At 48.7% G+C, this 21,186-nt stretch overlaps 1 protein-coding gene across 2 annotated transcripts in view; it reads left to right on the top strand.

The window, feature by feature from the left end:
- Positions 1-18,869, top strand: part of greb1l (GREB1 like retinoic acid receptor coactivator) — a 46,926-nt gene extending 28,057 nt beyond the window's left edge. For both annotated transcript variants that reach the window (XM_049012252.1, XM_049012253.1), the window contains exons 8-34: positions 691-822; positions 1,426-1,569; positions 2,186-2,311; positions 2,861-2,995; positions 3,448-3,633; positions 5,146-5,442; positions 5,809-5,937; positions 6,088-6,222; positions 6,586-6,783; positions 6,874-7,054; positions 7,457-7,646; positions 7,775-7,908; positions 8,004-8,358; positions 8,892-9,007; positions 9,247-9,440; positions 10,062-10,612; positions 11,305-11,407; positions 11,980-12,126; positions 12,275-12,414; positions 12,594-12,755; positions 13,388-13,592; positions 13,957-14,122; positions 14,579-14,794; positions 14,949-15,090; positions 15,376-15,591; positions 16,229-16,367; positions 16,559-18,869. In XM_049012252.1, coding sequence (XP_048868209.1) covers positions 691-822; positions 1,426-1,569; positions 2,186-2,311; positions 2,861-2,995; positions 3,448-3,633; positions 5,146-5,442; positions 5,809-5,937; positions 6,088-6,222; positions 6,586-6,783; positions 6,874-7,054; positions 7,457-7,646; positions 7,775-7,908; positions 8,004-8,358; positions 8,892-9,007; positions 9,247-9,440; positions 10,062-10,612; positions 11,305-11,407; positions 11,980-12,126; positions 12,275-12,414; positions 12,594-12,755; positions 13,388-13,592; positions 13,957-14,122; positions 14,579-14,794; positions 14,949-15,090; positions 15,376-15,591; positions 16,229-16,367; positions 16,559-16,722 — 5,003 coding nt within the window. In that variant the 3' untranslated portion in view covers positions 16,723-18,869. The remainder of the gene's footprint in view (positions 1-690; positions 823-1,425; positions 1,570-2,185; positions 2,312-2,860; positions 2,996-3,447; positions 3,634-5,145; positions 5,443-5,808; positions 5,938-6,087; positions 6,223-6,585; positions 6,784-6,873; positions 7,055-7,456; positions 7,647-7,774; positions 7,909-8,003; positions 8,359-8,891; positions 9,008-9,246; positions 9,441-10,061; positions 10,613-11,304; positions 11,408-11,979; positions 12,127-12,274; positions 12,415-12,593; positions 12,756-13,387; positions 13,593-13,956; positions 14,123-14,578; positions 14,795-14,948; positions 15,091-15,375; positions 15,592-16,228; positions 16,368-16,558) is intronic.
- Positions 18,870-21,186: the final 2,317 nt, after the last annotated feature.

Here is a 21,186-nt window from a genome sequence, read left to right as displayed (position 1 = left end):
GGTATTTGTTTCCCCATGACAGTCGGTCTGGGCTTTATTTTTAAGGCACATTGCCAACTGTTTTCAAAGCACAGTGAGCTCACTTTAACCTAAATAGCCTCTTCACAACCCTAACCCTCAGAGTCCTAGAACTGACAGGCATAACATTTCCCTGGGTGATTCTGAGAGTCAGGCCACCCTGTCCCGGTGGTCGGCGTGACCCAGTCCTCCGTATCGCGTGGCCCAGTACAGCACGTCTAGTTCTCAGTGTTCCGGCTGTGCACACTCGCGGGGGGGCGCAAACACAAAGGCTCAGATAAGGGGTTTGCACAGGTGCTGTAATGTCTTGGCAGAGGGCTGCTTGCCTTGTTGACTGAAGGGCTTTGAGAGGTAACGGGAAACTTAGCCGATGAAGGCTGGAGTGATCTGGCCCAGCAGTGAGAAACTGCACAGTCTCGCTGTTAAAGCTCAAACTTCAGACGGTTACTGTCGTCCCCTGAGACCCAGAGCTGATACTAAATGAGCAGAATACATATTAAATATCAGTGGGAGAAAACCCAAATGGTTCTGATTAGTTAGAGGTCTGCCATGTTTCCCAGAGACCTCTCTCTGTAGTTCTGCGTTGTTTTTTGTCGTGGACTCTGTTGAGTCTAGGATTAGTTATATGTCCTAACCTGTCACCTAAATCCCCCTCCCCATGTGTCCAATTAGATTCTCCTCCAACGCGAACACAGCCTGCCACTACTGCTGGGCTCTTCAGGAGTCAGGAGGTGCCCATGGAGAGCAGCATCCCCAGACCCTCACTGCTGACTCCGCCCTTGGGGACCAAGACCCTGCCCATAGGTCTGAGACTCCGCCTCCTGTCTCCATGACGCCCTTTCTTTCAGAGCTCGCTCTCCATCTTTCACCTTTTCTTACTCCCACATCTGTAATCATGCCTCATGCCCGGCTGTAGTCAAGCGAAAGCCTGTAATTACCCCAGATCCTCGATGGTTCTGCCGGGCTGTTTACTGTTTGGCCGGGAGGACTTCAGTGCAAATCGACGCTTTTACAGCAAGCTGTCACCCATAATTATATGTCAAGAAAGTCCCCACGAATGATCAATAGCTTGTCACGGAAATGAAATCGATACTGCTCATAGGCTGCACATAACAAGTCCCCTTTGTAGCCAGCTCCTACTTGGCCTATGCCTACGTCCAATCGGAGCATGAGGTCTTCTGTCCAACCCAAGAGTGGCTCCATTTTATTTAGAAAGCCTTGAATTCTAATGCCTTCGCACCATTGCACAAGGGTTGCTGGGTGTCACGGCATTATTGACCCACGCTGTTGACCTGCCCAACCCATGCGGTAATCTTCGACGAGTCCCCATGGCAACCGAGAGGTCATAAATGGACAACCTCACAAAGCCAGTGTAGGTCATTAACACTTGCTTCCGCCTTGCTCCAGTTCCCACTGCCCTGCGAGTGAACGGCTTCGCCACCGGGGGGCGAGCTGGCCCTCTAGGGCCATCGCCGACCTTGCCCCTGGCTGCCCAGGCACTGGCACATGGCCTGGGGTACCAAATGTGCGGGCCAGGACATCACAGCTCTGGTGAGTTCTGGGTTTCTCCTGCTGTGCGTGACATTCGCAAAGATTGTGCTTGATTGTTGTCAACAACTGAATCTGCATGCCAAGTATTACATAAACGTGTATAACATATCTGTAAATATGAAGCATTTAATAATAAACACTACACACTGGATGTCGTCCTATACTCCGTCAAATAATATCTTAAAACATCTAGTTCAGTGGTTTTCAAACTTCTACTGGGTACCACCTCAGGAAATATTGGGCTCTCCATGCACCGCCATTATGATCCATGTCGTTAAAAGAGGTATTTCAGCATTCCATCACAGAGAGCTCACATACTACTAGTGGTATGCATACGACATTTGCCGACCATTTATCTACAGTAGTTTATTAATAATGATGGTAATCAGCTTCGTGTTTGTTAACAGGTGGCTATGTGTTAGCAGATGCAATGTATTAGCGGGTTGCTACGTGTTAGCAGGTAGCTATGTGCTGGTGGACGGCTATGTGTTAGCAGGTAGCTATGTGATAGCGGGTGGCTATGTGATAGCGGGTGGCTATGTGTTAGCGGGAAGCTATGTGATAGCGGGTGGCTATGTGATAGCAGATTTTATGTGACTCTTTGTGTGACCCCCAGGCCTACCCGCCATGACCTCCGGTCCACCCAAGAAGCGTCACCGAGGCTGGTACCCGAGCTCCCCTGTGCCCGTGCCATCCAGCGCTGTGCCCATGCCCGCAGTGTGCCCCACCGCCCGGCCGCCAGGTTGGAACGCTCTAAAAGGACATCATTGTGGCTAACGTGAAGGGCTAAGTGTGTTACCCTCAGCCAGCTAAACAGGGGCAATGCTTGAATGAAAGGGACAGGAAATTATACCTATCTGCTAGCGCTCACCTCAGCTATTTTAACTGGCCTGCTTGATAATTAGGAAAAAAACGTCTTGCATTGAAATCTATGAAGATGTACAGATTTTTGGTCACGCATCCTTGTTTGAATTAATAATAAATATACAGTAAAAACTAACAAATCTATTATTATGGCTTTCACAGGGCATGAAAATAATCATTAAAAATGACCCCCGTTGACATGGTGAGGCTTGGGTTTAGCCCTCTGCCGAAAGTAATTGCCCAGGTCTGCTTTGAGGTCCATGGTGCGGCATCCATACCATGTGAGGGAACTGCAGCACCACCCGCTTTGACACTCTCTCACGGGCAGGATGATGAGCATCACGAGGACATGTGCTTATATACGTGTGTGTTTCTGTGAAATGACGTGCTAGGCTACATTGATTTTTCCCTGCGTGCGTTTCCTTAGACACCCTCCTGAATGTTGCCCCACCCCCACTGCTGTCAGGCATCATACAGCCCCAGCCTATCGCCATGGGAGACACGGTGGTCGTCCCCGACAACCTGCTGAACAACTCAGGGGTCCGGCCTGTCATCCTCATAGGTACAATAACAGTGGCTGTAGTTACAGTAACATCTTCCTATGCATTGATGAGTTCGCCTTAGTCAGGGCCAGAGTTGAGTAGCTCAGGTCCAGAGAGTAAAGGTCCAGGCCAAGATATTTTTTCAACCAACCAGTTGAGTATGAAGAGTCACAGTCACAGAGTATTGTTGGCTGAAACAAAATCCCGGTCTGAACTTGTACTCTCTGGACCTGAATTACCCAACTCAGGGCACCTGTAGAGTGATGTCTCTATATTCATCGATTAACTTTCTTGATTTGTGCCTTAATTGCTGCTGATTTTGAAGCTGTTGACCAGCAGGATAAATTAATTTCCAGGGTCGTCATAAATCTGCTTCTAGCTTTGCAAGCAGAGACATAATGGCTATGGATTGTCTCTCTGTACATACATTCTGTGATTTAGGCCGATGTTCACAGCCCCTATTTGTATTCAGGCTATGGTAGCTTACCATATTTCTATGGCAACGTGGGTGATATTGTGGTGAGCCCCCTGCTGGTGAGCTGCTATAAGTGCAGCCAGCTGACCCAGAAGACCCTGGAGAGTCTGGGAATGTCCAACAGCCAGCTGCTCAGCGTGGAGGATATGGTCCTGCTCACCCTGCAGTACCTGGTTCAGCTGGGTAAGGCCCAGGTGGAATGACTGACAGTTTGTTCAGCCTATCATTGCTTTCCCAATATATTTACATAGGAATTTCATACCTGTGGTAATTAACATTGCACGGATATCCAAGCCTTAAAGTGAGCTGAACAAAGCGAGATCACCCTCCAGTGGCAAAGCGACCAACCGGCAAGCCAGTCCCCAGAAGGGGTCCTGCTAGAGCACATTAAAACAAGTATTTAACCACAACTTTAGTTAAGTAACCAACTGTACAGATGAATGAGACCGGATTAGAGTTAACTAAGCATAAACACAGTGACCAAGACCACAACTGATATAACCTCTAATAGATGTGCAGTACTGTGCAAAAGTCTTAGGCAGTCCAAAGAAATGTTTAAAGCTGTTTTTCTGGGTAGCAAGTGTACTTTGGCTTAGAACAAAAAACACAATTTAACATTAGAACAGGTGGCCAAGTCAAAAAATACATGGCTGCACTGGACGGTCACTGCAAATACTAGGATGATTTTTGCCGAGGTTCTGAAATGGCGAAGCTGGCACACTTTGACAGGCATAATATCATAGTTTTACACCAACACAAGGATAATCTAAGGATAATACACTTGTATTATCAGTGTACAAATGCACCTTTCTTGAACCCCGTACCAGTCAAGTCAAAATTTGCGTATGTAGCATTCAGCTTCCTCCCCCGCCATTCAACATAACCTAGCCTAGCCTAACATAGCCTAAGCTAGCCTAGCCTAGCCTAACATATCCTAACATGACCTAAGCTTGGCCTAGCCTAGCCTAACATAGCCCAGGCTGTCCTACCTAACATAAGCTAGCCTAGCCTAGCCTAACATATCCTAACATGACCTAAGCTTGGCCTAGCCTAGCCTAACATAGCCCAGGCTGTCCTACCTAGCATAAGCTAGCCTAGCCTAGGCTAACATATCCTAACATGACCTAAGCTTAGCCTAGCCTAGCCTAACATAGCCCAGGCTGTCCTACCTAACATAAGCTAGCCTAGCCTAGCCTAACATATCCTAACATGACCTAAGCTTAGCCTAGCCTAGCCTAACATAGCCCAGGCTGTCCTACCTAGCATAAGCTAGCCTAGCCTAGGCATTTGTTGCAAACTCAGGCATAAAAAAATATACAATTAATAAGATTCTCCAGCAAATGTCAGACATCCTGAATACTGTATTAAATCAGAGGCACAGCCAATTAAATTAATTATTTACATTTGTGTAAAGCACTGCATAATTAGAAAAGATGTTCTCATGCCTCAAGACACACGAGCACTGGGAAGCCATAGCTGCCTGCCTTGTCTGGCAAAACGACCTTGTGCTTGACAAAGCATTACCTATAGATAATGTGCATGGCGGGGATTTTTTTACGCAAGTCCAGATTTACGTAAGTAGAGGCTTGTCTGTATAATCACATGATGCTGTGTAACTGTAACCATATTAGTAGTATGATTATAGTCACGTGACTCTAATGTGTCATGTGATGCTCACTGCCCCACCCCCCAAAGGCTGGGATGAGATCCCCCTGCAGGAAGAGTTTGAGCAGATCACCCTGAGGGCGATGCTTTCGGCCCCCCCCGCGGCCCCTGTGCCGCCCTCCCAGCTGCCCTGGCTGGCTCGGTTGGCCGCCAGCGTCTCCGCCGGTGCTGTGCAGGTGCTGGTGGCCCAGCGCTCGCTGGGGGAGGGTATCGGCGAGGCCCTGCGCTCCCTGGGGGAGGGGCCCTGCCCCCCCCGCCGACCCGACTATGTGGCCATCGTTTGCACCTCGGAGACACGGGGCGTCGAGTTCTGCGTGCTGGTGCTGGGTGAGTCTGACCCACCTGCGAGTGTCACGTGACCCTGTGAGTCATGTGACCCTGTGAGTCATGTGACCCTGTACATTCATAGATATCTTTAGTTCAGCGTACCATATGTACATGTGTCAAAAAAATATGATAATATATACAACTGCTATATAAATATGGAAAATGTGAAAGAGAAACTCAAATCATAAAATTCTGTCACTGCAATAAAAGAACTAAAAGCCTTGTATTTCATTTGGTTACTTCTGGTTAGAGGTTAGAGGTTACTGGGTAGAGGTTAAGGTTACTATAGTTAGAATTAGGGTTATGGTCATAGAACTGAATCAATAGTTCCCACACGGATATCTGTGAGCATGTGTCTTCCCTCAGGAAAGTACCAATCCCGCGCTCTGGCAGAGAGCATGCTCACAACCAACGAGTTCCTCAAGGAGATCAGCTATGAGCTCATCACTGGCAAGGTCAGCGCCTTGGCCTCCCATTTCAAGACCACGTCCTTGGGTGAGTGTCCCTGTGTCTCCTCCTCTTCCTCCCCCCACAACACCCCATCCCTATAGCTCTTACCATCTCATTTCCGGACATCCGGAGACAATGAGCATCCTGCAGCGAGAGCTGGATGGGCTTTGATGACCGCGGTGACCGTTTTTGCAGGGGACAGCCTGGACAAGCAACTGGCCCGGCTGCAGAGGAGACGGAGGGAACATCCGACGCAGCCCCCCCAGGGGGACGAGGATGTCTGTGTCCTCCAGCTGGAGGAGATGGGGGGGGGGCTCGTCACCCATCCGGGTGAGCTCTCACACCCAGTCTATCTCTTACACACCCACCCTCCAACTCTCTGTCTCCCTAACGTACATTTATGCTCTTTTCTGATGCTTTCATGCAAAGCAAATAGCATTTTAAATAATTTATGCAGCTGACAAGTGGATCTATTAAGTTTAAGTACCCACTAAGGATTATTATAGGGTCCATTGGGATTTGAATCTATAGCATTTACTCACGGTTACTCCAGTCCATTTGCAAGACCACATCCTCTGTCCACCAAAATTTCCAAAGGTCCTGGCAGGTTGATACATCATAAATTCACTGCTAGTTCGTAAGGGCCGCAGATAAATCTTTGTATGTTGTTTTTTTCCGCAACGCCCCTGACAGACCCCATGAGCGACACGTTCCAGATCTACCCCTCGCAGCTGAGCGTAGCGCGGCGTCTCCTCTCCCAGGTCTGCGCCATTGCCGACTCCAACAGCCAGGACCTGGACCTGGGCCGCTTCTGCAAAGTGGACTTCCTGGTGCTGGTCCCTCCCTCCCAGGTCTTGGTGCACCAGACCATGCAGAGAATCAGACAGTCAGGTGGGCAGGAAGTAGACCAGTCAGAACTGCCTGTAAGGCGTGATGGCATTTACCTCGTTTTCCTCACTGCGTTGACTCCGGCATCTTCAGGAGTTCTTGTGGACCTTGGCATGGAGGACGCCACAACGGCCCACCTGAAATCGGACAAGTACGTGGTGCGCCTGGACGCGGACGTCCACATCAGGATGCAGGCCTTCATGCGGAACATCAAACAGAACCCATACACGCTGTTCGTGCTCATCCACGACAACGCGCACGTCGATCTCACCAGGTGAGCTCCTGGGATGTGCTGGGATCCTAACGTTACTTCATGTTGGCTGCTGTCTAATTCTAATGCAAGTTTATTATTTCTGAGTAGAGAACCTGTGTCCATGTTCTAGTAAACCCTAACCCATAACCCACTAGTTGAGGGAAAGCTTAGTCAATTTCCAAAAAATATGTATTTGTATATTTTTAAGCCATACTTTTTTTCCAATCCCTGATATTCGCTCAGTTTGATCAAATTATTATAAATTCGAAGCGACTAGATTTAAATCTCCTATCAGTCCATCCCCTGCCGCCCCCTCAGATGAGATGTTCCACTGCCAGTACCTCCAGCCCTCCCCTGACAAGTTTTACTGGTCCGAGGAATTTTAGTGGATTCTTGAGGTGTCCGTTCTGCCCCCCGCCCCAGTGCACTGTCGGGTTCAGTGTGCCACGGGGAGTTGCAGGGCCTGGCCGACCGCGTCGTTAACTGCCAGGAAGTGCTGGAGGCCCCGAACCTGCTGGTGCTGCAGGTCAGCAGCTTCGCGTTCACCCTGCAGACCTGGCAGTCCCGGATCAGCGCCCGCAACGAGGTGCACTGGGGCCTCCCGGAGAGCCAGGTAAGCTTTGGTCTACCGGGACAACAGAAACAAGCAAAAAAAATGTAAAAAAATGAATGTAAACCCTCTGGATATATCCAGTTTCAAATGCCGCTCATCGAAGTGCGAAATTCCTGTTTGGCCACCAGGGGGAGCAGTCACCCGAAGAGCTGGTCTACTTCGGTCTGAGTGACTACAGCCGCTCTCTGCGGTGGGGCGTGGCCAGTCCCATTCTTCGCTGCGACGATGCCTTTGAGAAGATGGTCAACATCCTCCTGGAGAGGTGGGCAGCCCTGACGTCAGGTTTTGTGTTGCTCAGTATAATCACACAACTGCTCCACGCGATCAAATCTGATTATGTTCCCACCCCTTCCCTAGACACCCCCATCTGCACAGCATGGTGATCCGCAGCTACCTCCTGATCCAACAGTACACGGAGGCCATGATGTCTATGGCTGGTGCGCCGTCACTGCGCGGGCACACTACCCCCGAGACGCTGGCCATCGTGGAGGACCTGCTGGGCGGACCGGACCGAGGCGGGCCGGACCGAGACGGGCCGGGCCGCGGCTCCATGCTTGTGGTGCGCGTGCCCTCGCTGCAGCTGGCCATGTTGGCCCGAGAGCGTCTGGAGGAGGCGCGCGACCGGCTCGGCCTACAGCTGCGCTTCGCCGTGGTGCTGGGGCGACCCTCAGCCGAGCTCAGCCTGCCGCCTCACTTCCTGGCTCGCCTCAGGGTACGTGATTGGCTGGGGGGGGGGGGGGATCGGGGCAGGACCATCGACAGGGACGCGGGGGCAAGTCTTATTAAAGCTTGTATTTTTAAATACTTTTATATTATTTTCAGTTTGCCTTTGAAATCTGGCTTAGTTCTAGTCAGTTTTCAGTGTGGTTTTGTTGGTTTTTAACTTACAGATGTATTTCTGTTTACCTTCATATATTTCAGCTTCAGTTTAAGTTTCATATGTTGCATCTTTAGAGAATCCGACATGAATACATAGCGTACAATATGTACAAATATCCTCAAAATGGGCAAAAGCTGGTGCGGGTGTCATTAACGGTACTTAAAGATTTACAAGTCTACTTCAGTGGTAAAGTGTTTAGCTGTACTTTTTAATTTTATTTTTGTATCTTATTTTACTTCAATTAATGTTCTTTTTTTGTAGTTTTGGTTCAAATTATTTTGTGCGCATTTTTAGCTTTACCTGTGGCAGTACACTCAGTTAGGTTACCGTTGTAAAATCTGTGTGTGTGTGTGTGTGCATGCCAGGCTTGGAGGGGTCGTGAGAGCGATGACTGGGTCCCACACACCTACCAGGATCTGGAGGGACTTCCCTGCATTGTCATCCTGACTGGGAAGGACCCTCTGGGGGAGAGCTTCCCTAGGTAGTGTGCTCGTCCCCCCCGCAATACACCATTCTTACCAAGGACGGTTTTTCTGCATCAAGCTAGTGTTCATGTATCCTACATGGCGCGCATGCCACCTAGTGGCCATTTTTATGTATTGTTACCGGCTTCCTAGCTTCTCATTCACAATTGCAGGTTTCTCAGCATGTCCTGGTGTTTTTGACACTGTTCCGAGCTCAGCTATTAAACCGCATCACCACACCCAATGCTGAACGCAGGTCCCTGAAGTACTGCGACCTGCGGCTGATCGACTCCAGCTACCTGACACGCACTGCGCTGGAGCAGGAGGTGGGCCTGGCCTGCTGCTATGTGTCCCAGGGGAACCGCGAGTCGGCCGGCCCGGAAAACCCAGATGAGCTACCAATGGAAGTGGAGAGCCCCCAAAGCAGTACCAGCAGCACCAGCAACTCAGGTTTGGAACCCGTGAAGAAATGCCCCAGTGTCCCACTACGACAGAATGTCCAGCAGACAGAAGTGTGAGGTTTCTGTTCCTATGCACCTCTGGGATTCTCTCTCAGGCACTAAATTTGCAAACCATATTAACCCGTATTTAACTGAAAAGAGAGCAAAGACGACATATCAAATTTTGAAACTGAGAAATTTTGTTGTTATGACAAAAATATGCTCAATTTGAACTGGATGCCAGCAGCGCATTTCAGCAAAGTTGGGACTGGGCCATGTTTATCACTGGTTGGGATGGACACTGTCCCGGTGTTTGCCCGGTTTTGGCCGTAAAATCTTAAATATTTATTATTTATAAGGGCATTTACTCTGGGCTCGCATGATCGTGTTGAATAAGCGCTTCTGGAAGACGGATGATTCATCGTGTTATTGGGGATATTTTTCAACGTGTGAATGTGAGAAAAGCACCGTATGTCACTTCTCCGGCTTGCGCTGTGCTGCTCGGCGGGACGCTGTGATCAGAAGGTCGCCAGTTCAAGTCCCAGGGTCGGCCGAGTGATGTCGCCTTTGGGTCCGTATCCTCCAATCACTGTCCAGCCCTGCTTTCTCAGTTGTGCCTCACCCCCCACAGGCTCCACCACCGAGAACACCGTCAGCTCCTCCAGCGCCCCTGACTCCTCCCAGAAGCCCTCCAGCTCTGCCGGCTACCCCGACGCCCCCCCAGTCCCGGAGAGGGACTTCACAGAGGGAATCAAACAGGAGTGTGACTCCCAGGGCAGTCAGCTGCCCGCTGCCAAACCGGCCCCCCTCCCTTCTTCCTCTGTGTCACCCTCCTCCACCTTTGCCTCCCCTTCCTCGTCCACGGGACCACACCCCGCCCCCCCTGCACCGTCACCTGGCTCGCCCCGTGTCGTCATACTGTCCCGGGCCGCCCATGGGCTCCTGGCGGGTGAGCCGCTGGGCCGCCTACACTCGTCCTCGCTGCTCCCCCATGCTGACGTGGCCTGGACCAGCTCGCTGCGGCCCCCCCTGTCCCCTGACCTACCCGGGCCAGAACAGTCCCTATACTACCGCCGCTGGACCAGCGCCCGACAGCACCACGCTGATTTCAATAACCAGGCCGCCCCTGACGCCCCTGCCCCCACGCACCCCCGGCGGTTGCTGCTCAGCGGACCCCCCCAGGCAAGATAACCCCCCCCCCCCATCACAGTGACCTTCTGAGTACCTTTACAGAAGATCTCCAGATGCTTATCAGTGTTCATGTCCTTATTTTTCACATGGCTAAAACATGATAAAGGGCATTATTCTCTGTCTGTGTTAGTCAGTGTTAAGGGAGAGGGCATTATGTTCTGTTAGTGTTAGTGAATGTTAATGGAGAACGCATTATGCTATATCAGTGTTAGTCAGTGTTAAGGGACAGAGAGAGTTACACTCTGTCAGTGTTAGTGGGTGTTGGGGGAGAGGGTGCTACACTCCATCAGTGTTAGTGAGTGTTAAGGGACAGAGAGAGTTACACTCCATCAGTGTTAGTGGGTGTTAAGGGACAGAGAGAGTTACACTCCATCAGTGTTAGTGAGTGTTAAGGGACAGAGAGAGTTACACTCTGTCAGTGTTAGTGGGTGTTGGGGGAGAGGATTCTACACTCCATCAGTGTTAGTGGGTGTTAAGGGACAGAGAGAATTACACTCCATCAGTGTTAGTGAGTGTTAAGGGACAGAGAGAGTTACACTCTGTCAGTATTAGTGGGTGTTAAGGGACAGAGAGAGTTACACTCTGTCAGTGTTAGTGGGTGTTGGGGGAGATTGCGTTACACTCATTTACAGCAGGCCACCTACCGATGGATGCCAGTGTCAATGCTGCCACGCTCCTTGCAGGTGGGGAAAACGGGCGCATACCTGCAGTTCCTGCGCATCCTGTCTCGCATGCTGATCCGCTTGCTGGAGGTGGATGTCTATGATGAGGAGGAGGTGGAGACAGGTACCATGCTTGCACGTGCATTCACAGAAACACTCACACTTATGCTTTTTTTTTGAGTAGAGAGAGACTAATTTCTGTTCAGAATTTAAAATGATCCTTAAACTCATTTGAAATAGACATGACAGTTGATAACTGACAATTAATTGGCTCTTTCACTTTTTTTTTTAAAGCGGATGAATGGTTTTCATATTTTACTGAGAAAATTGTGTCCTTAAATGACCTGTAGCTAGACATACAAACACACATTTGTATTCACATCTTTGTGGGGACCGTCCACAAAGACTCCAATCCCTAGCATGACAACCTGATCCCCTGCCCAGCTCTAACCTTAACCATAAGTAACCAATCAAAATACAAGATTTTTGGTGTTTTTAATTTTTTATTGCATTCACAGAATTTTATGAAATTGAGCTTACACTTGTGAGGACCAAAAAATGGTCCCCACAACATCAAAATAACAGGTTTTTATCAAATGGTGGAGACATTTGGTCTCCGCAATGTAACATATACATGCCCGCCGACCCTGTAATGTGCTGCTTGTTGACGTGTCTTTCATGCTTTCTATCCCCCAGGTATCTGTGAAGAGTCAGACGTCACCAGCACGAATTGGCCCGACGTGGAAGTGTTTGAGAAACTTCCTTTTGACCTTTGCCCTCGAGACCCCAAATTCAAGATGACCAGTCCCGTCTACTGTGAAAACATGCCAAAGTCTTTATTGGGTAAAAAAAAAAAATGTTTTTGTTTGAGATTTATTAGTTTGTCTTAATGTGTCATTAGTCCCCATTTGGACAATTTAATTAAGAAGATATGTTTACCTGATGGATTTTTGACTGACGCAGATTACACTGTGTGTATGTCTGTGTGCAGAGAAGACCTCAGACAGCAAACAGGATACTCCTGTCAAGCGTGACACAATGTCAGTAATGCTGACAAAATTCGCTTCCCATAATGCATTTCACCGCTGTGAGGAGTGTCAGCACTACACAGAAGTCAGCCCTGCCACCGAGGTGAGAGGATTCCCGCATACCTGCTCAGACTGTTTGATTTTAAAGAATTTAAATAGAGAGGCTGGTTTGAGTTAAAACAGGTGTGAACTGAATCAGAAGTGAATTTAAGTGAGTTCAATTCAGGGTGTAGGTAGTGTAAACACGAATGTGGAGTAACGCTAATTCTTGTGTGTTTCCAGGCCCTTGACTGCACTTTCCACACATTTACCTTCTGTTCTTCCACTCTGGGGGAGGAGGTGAATCTCCACTTTGTCATCCCCAAGACTAAGGAGCAGTATTTTGTGTTCAGCCCGCATGGGGGCCACCTGGAGAGCTTGCGTCTGCCGCTCGTCTCTGACAAGGTGGGGGCGTTGGGGCTGTAAGAGAACGTACGGCTTGTTAGCCAAATGCTCGTTCTGTTCCACATTAGCACGCGCTAACTCTCAGGGTTTGGGTATCTCTGGGGTGTCACAGTGGAACTATGGCAGTGCATTGCAGTAACGGTCTGTTGGTCTGTATGTTAGTGTGATACAGTGATGCAGTGCATTGCAGTAATGGTCTTTTTGTCTGTATGCTAGTGTGATGCAATGATTCAGTGCATTGAGGTGATCGTCTGTTTGTTAGTGTGATGCAGTGATTCAATACATGGCAGTGGTGGTCCATTTATCTGTATAATAGCTTGATATAGTGATGCAGTGCATTCTAGTAATGGTCTATTGATCTATGTTAGGGTAATGCAGTGCATTACAGTGATGGTCTGTCTATATGTTACTGTAATGCAGTGTATGGCAGTGATGGTCTGTCTGTGTGTTATTGTGACACAGTGGTAAGGTGTATTACAGTGCCAGTCTGTCCCTGTATGTGTGAGGGTGATGCATTGATGTAATGGTTTGGCTGCATCTGTGTTATAGTGATGCAGTGCACTGTAGTAGTAGCTTGTTCTTGTATTAATATGATGCAGTGTGGTAACAGTTTGATGGTCTGTCTGTTTTAGGACCCAGAGCTGATAAAAAGCCCCATCTTCACCCCCACCACGGGACGCCAGGAACACGGCTTGCTCAACATATACCACACTATGGAGGGCACCGCCCATTTACACATCCTGGTGATCAAGGAGCAAGAGATGCCTCTGTACAGGAAGTACTGGCCCAACCATGTCTTGCTGGTGCTGCCCGCCATGTTCAACAGCGCTGGAGTGGGTCAGTGTCAGTGCTGAGGCGTTTAACTCCTTAGGGTACCATAAGTAACCTGGCATTCTGCGTGAGACCCTGTGTCGTGGCCCCTGTGGGTCCCTGTGTGAAACCCCATATCATAGCCCCCATTTGAGACCCCTTGTGTGACCCCATGTCATGGTCCTAGTGAGACTCATGTGAGACCTTGTGCCATGGCCTATGTGAGACCCTGTGTGCGACTCCATGTCATGCCCCTGTGAAACCCTGTGTGAGACCCAGTGTCACAGTCCTAGTGAGATCCCATGTTGTGAGCCCTGTGAAACCCCCTGTGAGACCCTGTGTGAGACTTCGCGTTGCAGACCCTGGTGACCTGTAACTGCCCTTCCCCCAGGCGCTGCACGTTTTATGATCAAAGAGCTGTCATACCACAACTTGGAGCTCGAGCGTCAGCGGCGGCGTGATCAGGGCCCCCAGCGGCAGGACGTGTGGCCCTTCGTGGTCATGATGGATGACTCCTGTGTGCTCTGGCACTCGCACCACCCCGGAGGCCCCAGCAGGTATTGTAACCGGGGCAGTGAAGCTCCCCTCTCCTCAGGGGAAAGACCGTAACCACATGTAACCATAACACTTATAATTGGTTCACATATTTGCTCCGTCCCAGCATACCGGTACCCAGAATTTGGTCTTCTCAACTGCCTGATTCTTTGGTTCAGCTGGTAGGGAGCAAAAATGTGCACTGTCTGGGGGTCCCAGGGAACTGGATTGAGCAGTTTCTACTACTGTAGCAGTTTCATTGTTTCACTTGTTCATATACATCATCTAAAAGTACAGCAGAAGGTTCATGTGGGGCTCGAACATGGGGATGAATAAGCGAATGATTCAAACCAGAAAACCAGCTTGCAGCGACATTGTGAAAACACGTGACTCCCTCTGGGTCAGCACCATCAGACCCAGTATCGGCGAGCCCACAGAACCTGTTCTGTGCATTACCATCCCCCTCCCCTCCTCCGCAGTGATGCGGCCGAGGTGACCAACATCTCGCTGAAGGCCGTGCTGCAGCACATGGAGGCCACGCCCAAAGTGACACTATACGCCGCCTGTGGTATCCGTCGCTGGTGCAGCGGCCTGGCTGCCCGGCCCCCCGCCGCCCCTTTCTCACGCTGCCACCTGCAGGACCTGCTCATGCTCAACGTGGACCTGACACAGGACGTCCAGTACGACCAGCACCGGTGAGCCGCGAGTCCTGGGCTCTGTGTGGCTGTGGTTTGTCTTTCATACGCCCCCCTGTCTGTCATTCCCCAGGAGCCCCAATCATCACCCATTCCACCCACAACCCACCCCTGGCTCCGCCTTTAACTGCACCCTCGTCCCGCCCCCATGCAGGTACACTTGTGAGGAAGTCGACTTCAACCTGAGGGCCAACAGTAGCCGCTTGCTACTCTGCCGCTTCAACCACTTCAGCCTTATGAAAAAACACATCCCAACAGGAGGACATAGGGGCATCCTCATCCGGCCTGAGGCTCCGGTAAGCGCCACACCCTACCCATACACACATGGGAGCGTTGCCCAGATTTCCTGGCATCTGATCTGGGGTTTCAACCCTTCTGCTGCTTACCAGGATAGCCTCTAGTGTCACTAGATACACTTTTATTGGATGCATATGGATGGATGGACTGGATTTTGTCATGTTGTTTTATTTGTAGTATAACTGATCCTGTTATTTTCCCTATATTGAACACTCACTGTGTGGTTTAACCAGCTGAAAGAGTCCCACCCCCTCACACCTGTCTTGTTTTTTGTCACTCTGCAGACATCAGAAGGCCCCGCCCCCACCAGCCCCGCCCCTGTGGGCCCCTCTCAGTACGTGTGCGCTCCAGACAGCGAGCACACCCGCCTGGCTGCCCCGCCTCACCTCCTGCTGGAGAGGTTCCTGCAGCTCCGGGGCCATAAGCTCTTCCCCAAGGCTGTGCGTAACACCGGACACCCGGTGCTGTCCATCGACAGCTACCTCAGCATGGGCCCAGAGGTAAGTTCCCCCCTTTTTCCTGGCTAGCCCCGCCCATCTCTTCCTAGCCCCGCCAATCTCTGAGTAGCCCCGCCCGTCTCAGACTAGCCCCACCTATCTATTCCTTAGCCCCGCCTATCTCTGACTAGCCCCGCCCATCCCAGATACTCTGAGTGTCGCTGGCTCTGATCTGAGGGTTTTTCTTGCAGGATCATCACTAAAAACATCAACAAATTAAAAACCTTCAGAGCCATGGAACAGAGTTATTTATAGGTTTTATATTGTGTCCCTGAGATAGTCAGGGGTAACCCTAGGATTTTTTTCAGGTGGGGGTCACAAGAGGGGCCATAATTCAAAAAGAGGGGCCAACCTTATCATTAGCCAATGATATGTTTTGAGATATATTTTGACAGGAAGGGGACACTCCAGGGGGCAATAAGCTTTCAGCTGGGTCCAGTGCTCTTTTGGCCCCACCCCTGTATACAACCCTTAGGGATTAGGGGTGCAAATGCTGTGTATGGAGATTGAATCCCTGTGTCACCCCCGGTACTTCCAATTTCTTGGACTACTCCCGCCCGGTAGTCCAAAAACATCTGTAGCTGTGAACGTAATGTGTAGCATTGACAAATTGGGTACTGTGACTCCATCTGGCCACTAGGTGACAGTGTGCTACGTGAGCTCCCGGCCCCACTCCCTCAACCCAGACCACACGGGGCTTTTGTTCAGCGGACTCCTGCTCTACCTCTGCGATTCCTATGTGGTGTCGGACCTCCTCAAGAAATTCAGATTTCTCAAAGGTATGTACCGAGCAAGAACGATCTCAAAGATGGCAGCGTCGGCGTCTGCAGTAACATTTCTGGAGAAGTATACGTCAAGTTACGGTGTGGGGTGCACAGATTCATCATACCGACGGTGTTGATTCTGTGCAGAAGTATAAACCAGACTTGTGTTATGACTGTAGTAACGTCGCTCTTGTCCCTCCCCCCAGGTGCCACCTTATGCGTGATCTGTCAGGACCGCAGTTCCCTGCGTCAGACCATAGTGCGCCTGGAACTGGAGGACAAATGGCAGTTCCGGCTCCGTGACGAGTTCCAGACCGCCAATGCCTCTGAAGACCGGCCGCTGTACTTCCTGACGGGCCGCCATATCTGAAACCGGCCCCACAGCACCCTCGCCCTCCCGTCCTCGTGCAGAGGCCAGCGGGCCTTGTGCCAGTAAAGCAGGACGCAGCCATCCGCGCGCTCCTCACCTTCGCTATTGCACTACTTCTGGCAGTTGTTCGGCGGAGAGTTACCAGTCGATCTGGGTTTTGCGAGGACCCCAAATGCGCCCCAAACATTGCCTGACTGCAAATCAGGGTGTCGCCCTCAGCTATGCACAAAAAAACAAGTCAGAGTACGAGACAGACTTTCTTTTCATCCAGCTTTTCAGAAGCTGAACAAAATGTTTATTTTTGTTATTTTATTTTTTTCTAAAGACTCACCTTGAGTATTATAAACCACAGGTTTACCCTTGTGGTCCTTGAATGTCCAGTTGACGGTACACTTTATCTCAGGGGTTTCAAGACAATAGTATATATGGAATTATTTTTTAAGCCTTGATTTTTTTTTTTAGCGTCGGGCATTTCTGTGTCATCGTGCACAATGCCTTGTAACCCACTGCCCTGCCACCTACATCGCCACCTACTGGGTAAGAGACATATCAGTGTAATACAAAATGGGTACAGACTTCAGCCGCATTCACATCTCTGCAGGAGAACAGGATGTGATGCAATGCCTAATGATCCCATATTACTCAAATATTGCTGACGGTTAAGATGGGACTGGTCACTGGACGCCCTACTGCAGTCCTCTATCATCAGAAGTGGGTCAATTCACTAATTGAACAAAGGTGGAATATTCCATCACATGGGCCTACAAAGAAGCCTGTGAGAACCCAAACTGTGCCAGTTGACTGGGAAAGGCTGGATTCCCCACTTGCGTCAGATCTGCCAGGGAGTCCGGTTCCGGCTTCTGTACTGTGTTTGGTACATCATGGCAAAACAGTATTGACACAAAGCAGGAAATAAAGTCAAGTGCAGTAAGGAAACATTCCTATTGCTAGCTGAGACTGATGATTGGCAGTTTGATGGATATTGTATGATTTTTAAGAGTTTATAAATGCACAGGGTAGGCCAAAGACATTTGCCTTAATGGGGTTGTAACTCGGTCGATTACTGTTTCCACATCTCACTCCAAAACAAAGAGACCGTAGTTTGTGAGTCGCACTAACCAATCAGGGAAGGAGACTGTCATTTACTGAGAGTTTGGAGATGTGGAAATCAATGGGGGATGTATCAGGAATGAAAAGCAGTGTTTCAAATTTTAAAAAGTGTAGTATAATATATTTAATCAGCCCTGTATAAGGATAGGTTTTCATGTTTTGTAATCGAGTCACTTTTTGCTATCATGTTTTTCAGGTACATTTCAGTATTCTGACCACCAACACAAAGCGTCTACCTAGATATCTTTTTAACCATTTATGTACGTCTTGCTTCCCAGTTGTGTGTGTGTGTGTTTTTTTTTTTTTTTATTTAAAATGAAAATCAAATAATTTGTAGAGAAAATCTTATTTATTGTGTGAGCTTATTGAAGTAATAATCATGTTGTTGTTTTGTCCTTTTCTTTGAATTTGGACCACATCAGCTTCCCTGGGTTTCTGTAGGGTCAGTCAGACACGGAATTTTCCGGAACTGCTGGAGTCAGTGCAGCCGGGAGAGTCAACTTGCTGTGAACAATTGTAGTCTGGACTGCACAGGGAGCTCGACTTTGAGAAACTGCTGTTAACAGATTCTTCCCAGCCCGAGGAGATAATGCAAAGTATAAAAATCATGAATGCAGTCATTATTAATTAGACTCGCCCCCTTTCCAAAACAATCAAACTACTGAGATCGCCTTTGTCATGCTGATAATCATGTCTGGACGTGGAGGACACATTGTTTTCGTGGATCTTTTTTAAATGTAGCTATGCATAGTGTTGTCAACACAGCGGGCTTCAGTATTTGTAGTCCATCTCGCCTACCTCATACTTTCCGTTTCAAATTTGATGCGTCTGTGAAAATTTTGACTGTAGAAATCACCTAGTTTTTGGTCGGAATTGATGAATGTATTAACGTGACTGTGACAATGTTCTGATTGTATTTGTTGTTGTTGTTATATATATATATATATTTTGTTTTTGACCACAACATGACCAAATGTTTTGCGCAAACTAGCATAACCGGCTGAATTCACTCTCTCTGTATAAAGTCGATGACACCGGTTCAGTGTTGCACTTTTATTCACTGCCCTGTGGATCTTCACGGAGTCAATGGAGGCTCGTATGAGGACATGAGACTGAGTGAGGAGTCCGAGTGTCTGGGATTGCGAGTGTCCTGATTATAAACCAGGATCCAGGCCTTTAATGACTTCTAAGGCACGGCCATCAGTAGTGTGTCTGTCTGCGGGGAGAATGTCGACCTCGTCTAGAGATTCACTTACCTGGGCAACAACATTCATGTCTCTGGTGACTCTACCTACAGCATTGTGGCGTGATTCCCAGAGGGTGATCTGGCTCACAGAACCGCTACTGAAGACCTGAGCGGCTGGACCAGGCCAAGGGGACGCGCGCATAACATCTGGCTGCGGCAGCTGGATGGCCATTTCTGGAGGGTGGGGCTGGACCGTGAGTCCACCTGGGGGGTCGCCAGCTGGGTCAACAGGTGTTTCGTCATGTCATCGACCGATGCATGCTCCCCATCCTCGGGATCCACAGCGTTGTGAGAGAACACAGATATTACATGAAGAAAACGAAAGGCAGTGAAATTATGCAGGATACATAAAAATAAATCAAATGATTTGCTTTTGCGTCAAGCTAGGGGGAGTTTTACTCACAAAAATGACTCGTTCAGAGAGATAATCAGATTGTATAGGAGGTGGGCCCAAGACATCTGATTGGTAGGTTCCGCCTCCTATAGTTGCTTGGACCCACCTCTTCAACAATCTCATTGGTTATCTCTCTAAACCAATCATTTTTCGTTTTACCTTCAGAACATTTTTGTGGAAGTAAAACTCCCATGAGCTCGCATCAACACGAAAAGAAAAACCTTGTTTGCTTTCTTTTATCCCCCCAAATAGAAATCTTTAATTAAGCAATTCAAGTTCATTACCTACCGGAATGTGCCATTGAGTGCAGAATAAGCAAGAATTACTCCGTATGAGAGGATTCATAGATGGCACTTTGGTGCAATGCTTGCTGCCTCACAGCAAGAAAGTCCTGGGTTCGATCCTTCCCCCCCCCGTTCCTTTCTCTGTGGAGTTTGCTGGGGGCTCTGGTTTCCTCCCACAATCCAAAAGCATGCAGGGTTGGTGTGTCTAAGTTGGCTCTGTAGCTGTGTTGGCGCTCATCCAGGGTTGGTTCCTGCCTGTGGTGGTTCTGACAATGGATGGATAGAGTGGACTCATATAACCAAGGTTCCCATGCAATGATGTCACAGTAAAGGCCCCAACACCTGGACAGTATTAATACTTATTGTATGTGCTACCATATAGCGTCGCTAATAAACTCAAAGTTCTTCTACTTACAAACCTCCTTATACCGATAATCTAGCTTTTGGTCTGGCTGTGATAGCCCCCTGTGTAGGCAGGGGCTGACTGGCCCCAAAAGGCAGCCCGGGGATTTGCTGTCAATCGGATTTAGCCACCAACCGGGGCTATAAATATCAAATATCAATTTCCTGAACTTCCTGATGGCCATTTCCTTGGCTGTACTGTGTTGAAATGTACTGTTTTTAATGTAGTAAGACTTGTGTGGACAGCATAGACTTTTAATGGACATTTTTATATCAGAACTGAGGTTATGTGTTATTAACAAATCCCCAGGAGGAGCTACAGTTTTCAGTATTTTCAATATATGTTAAAAAAAAAAAAAACAACAGCCATTATTTAAGGTTCTCACACAAAAAAAAAAATATTACTTTACGCTGTAGCTGAATTTCCAGAAAGATGGAACCGTTTACAACGTTTGATTCAGAAATAAATTTTGCTGTTATTTTATTATTTTTCTATTATGCTATTGTCATATGTAGTGAGAGACTTTTTTGTGCGACTTGTTTCGTGTGAGAAAGTTTTGTGTGACTTCGCTTAGAGCCGCAATGGCTAAAACCGTCTTCAGCGATACTTCTGCTACACCGTGACTCAAAAACAGAAGGACGTGTCAACATACTTGCAGACAGCAGGGGGAGCAGTTTCTCTCGATTTAAAAAAACTCATTTTTTTACCTATCATATGTGCCCCGAAGCTAAGTCGGACACGGCTGATCTAGCTGTGACCATTAAGAGGAGTCATTTAACAGCCCTGGTCCCCAGTGAGAACCTGCTTTTATATCCTAGAGAGACGTTTTTGTGTTAGGAGTCAGGTAGGTGAAAATGTGACGAGGTATATCCAGTTACCCATCTTCTACCAGCTTATCTTAGACACGGTCGTGGGGTTACAAAGTACGCAAAACGTAAAATCTGTTTCACAGACAAAGTGATTCCGAAGAGAATGTTAATGCTAACGGTAATTTTTGGACCATGAGGGTTGTCCACCCTTCCGCTGC

The sequence above is a fragment of the Brienomyrus brachyistius genome, chromosome 4 (genome assembly GCF_023856365.1).
Source record: "Brienomyrus brachyistius isolate T26 chromosome 4, BBRACH_0.4, whole genome shotgun sequence".
Classification (NCBI taxonomy): domain Eukaryota; kingdom Metazoa; phylum Chordata; class Actinopteri; order Osteoglossiformes; family Mormyridae; genus Brienomyrus; species Brienomyrus brachyistius.
The sequence above is the reverse complement of the archived record's forward strand: the minus strand, read 5'-3'. Positions and strand labels throughout refer to the sequence as shown.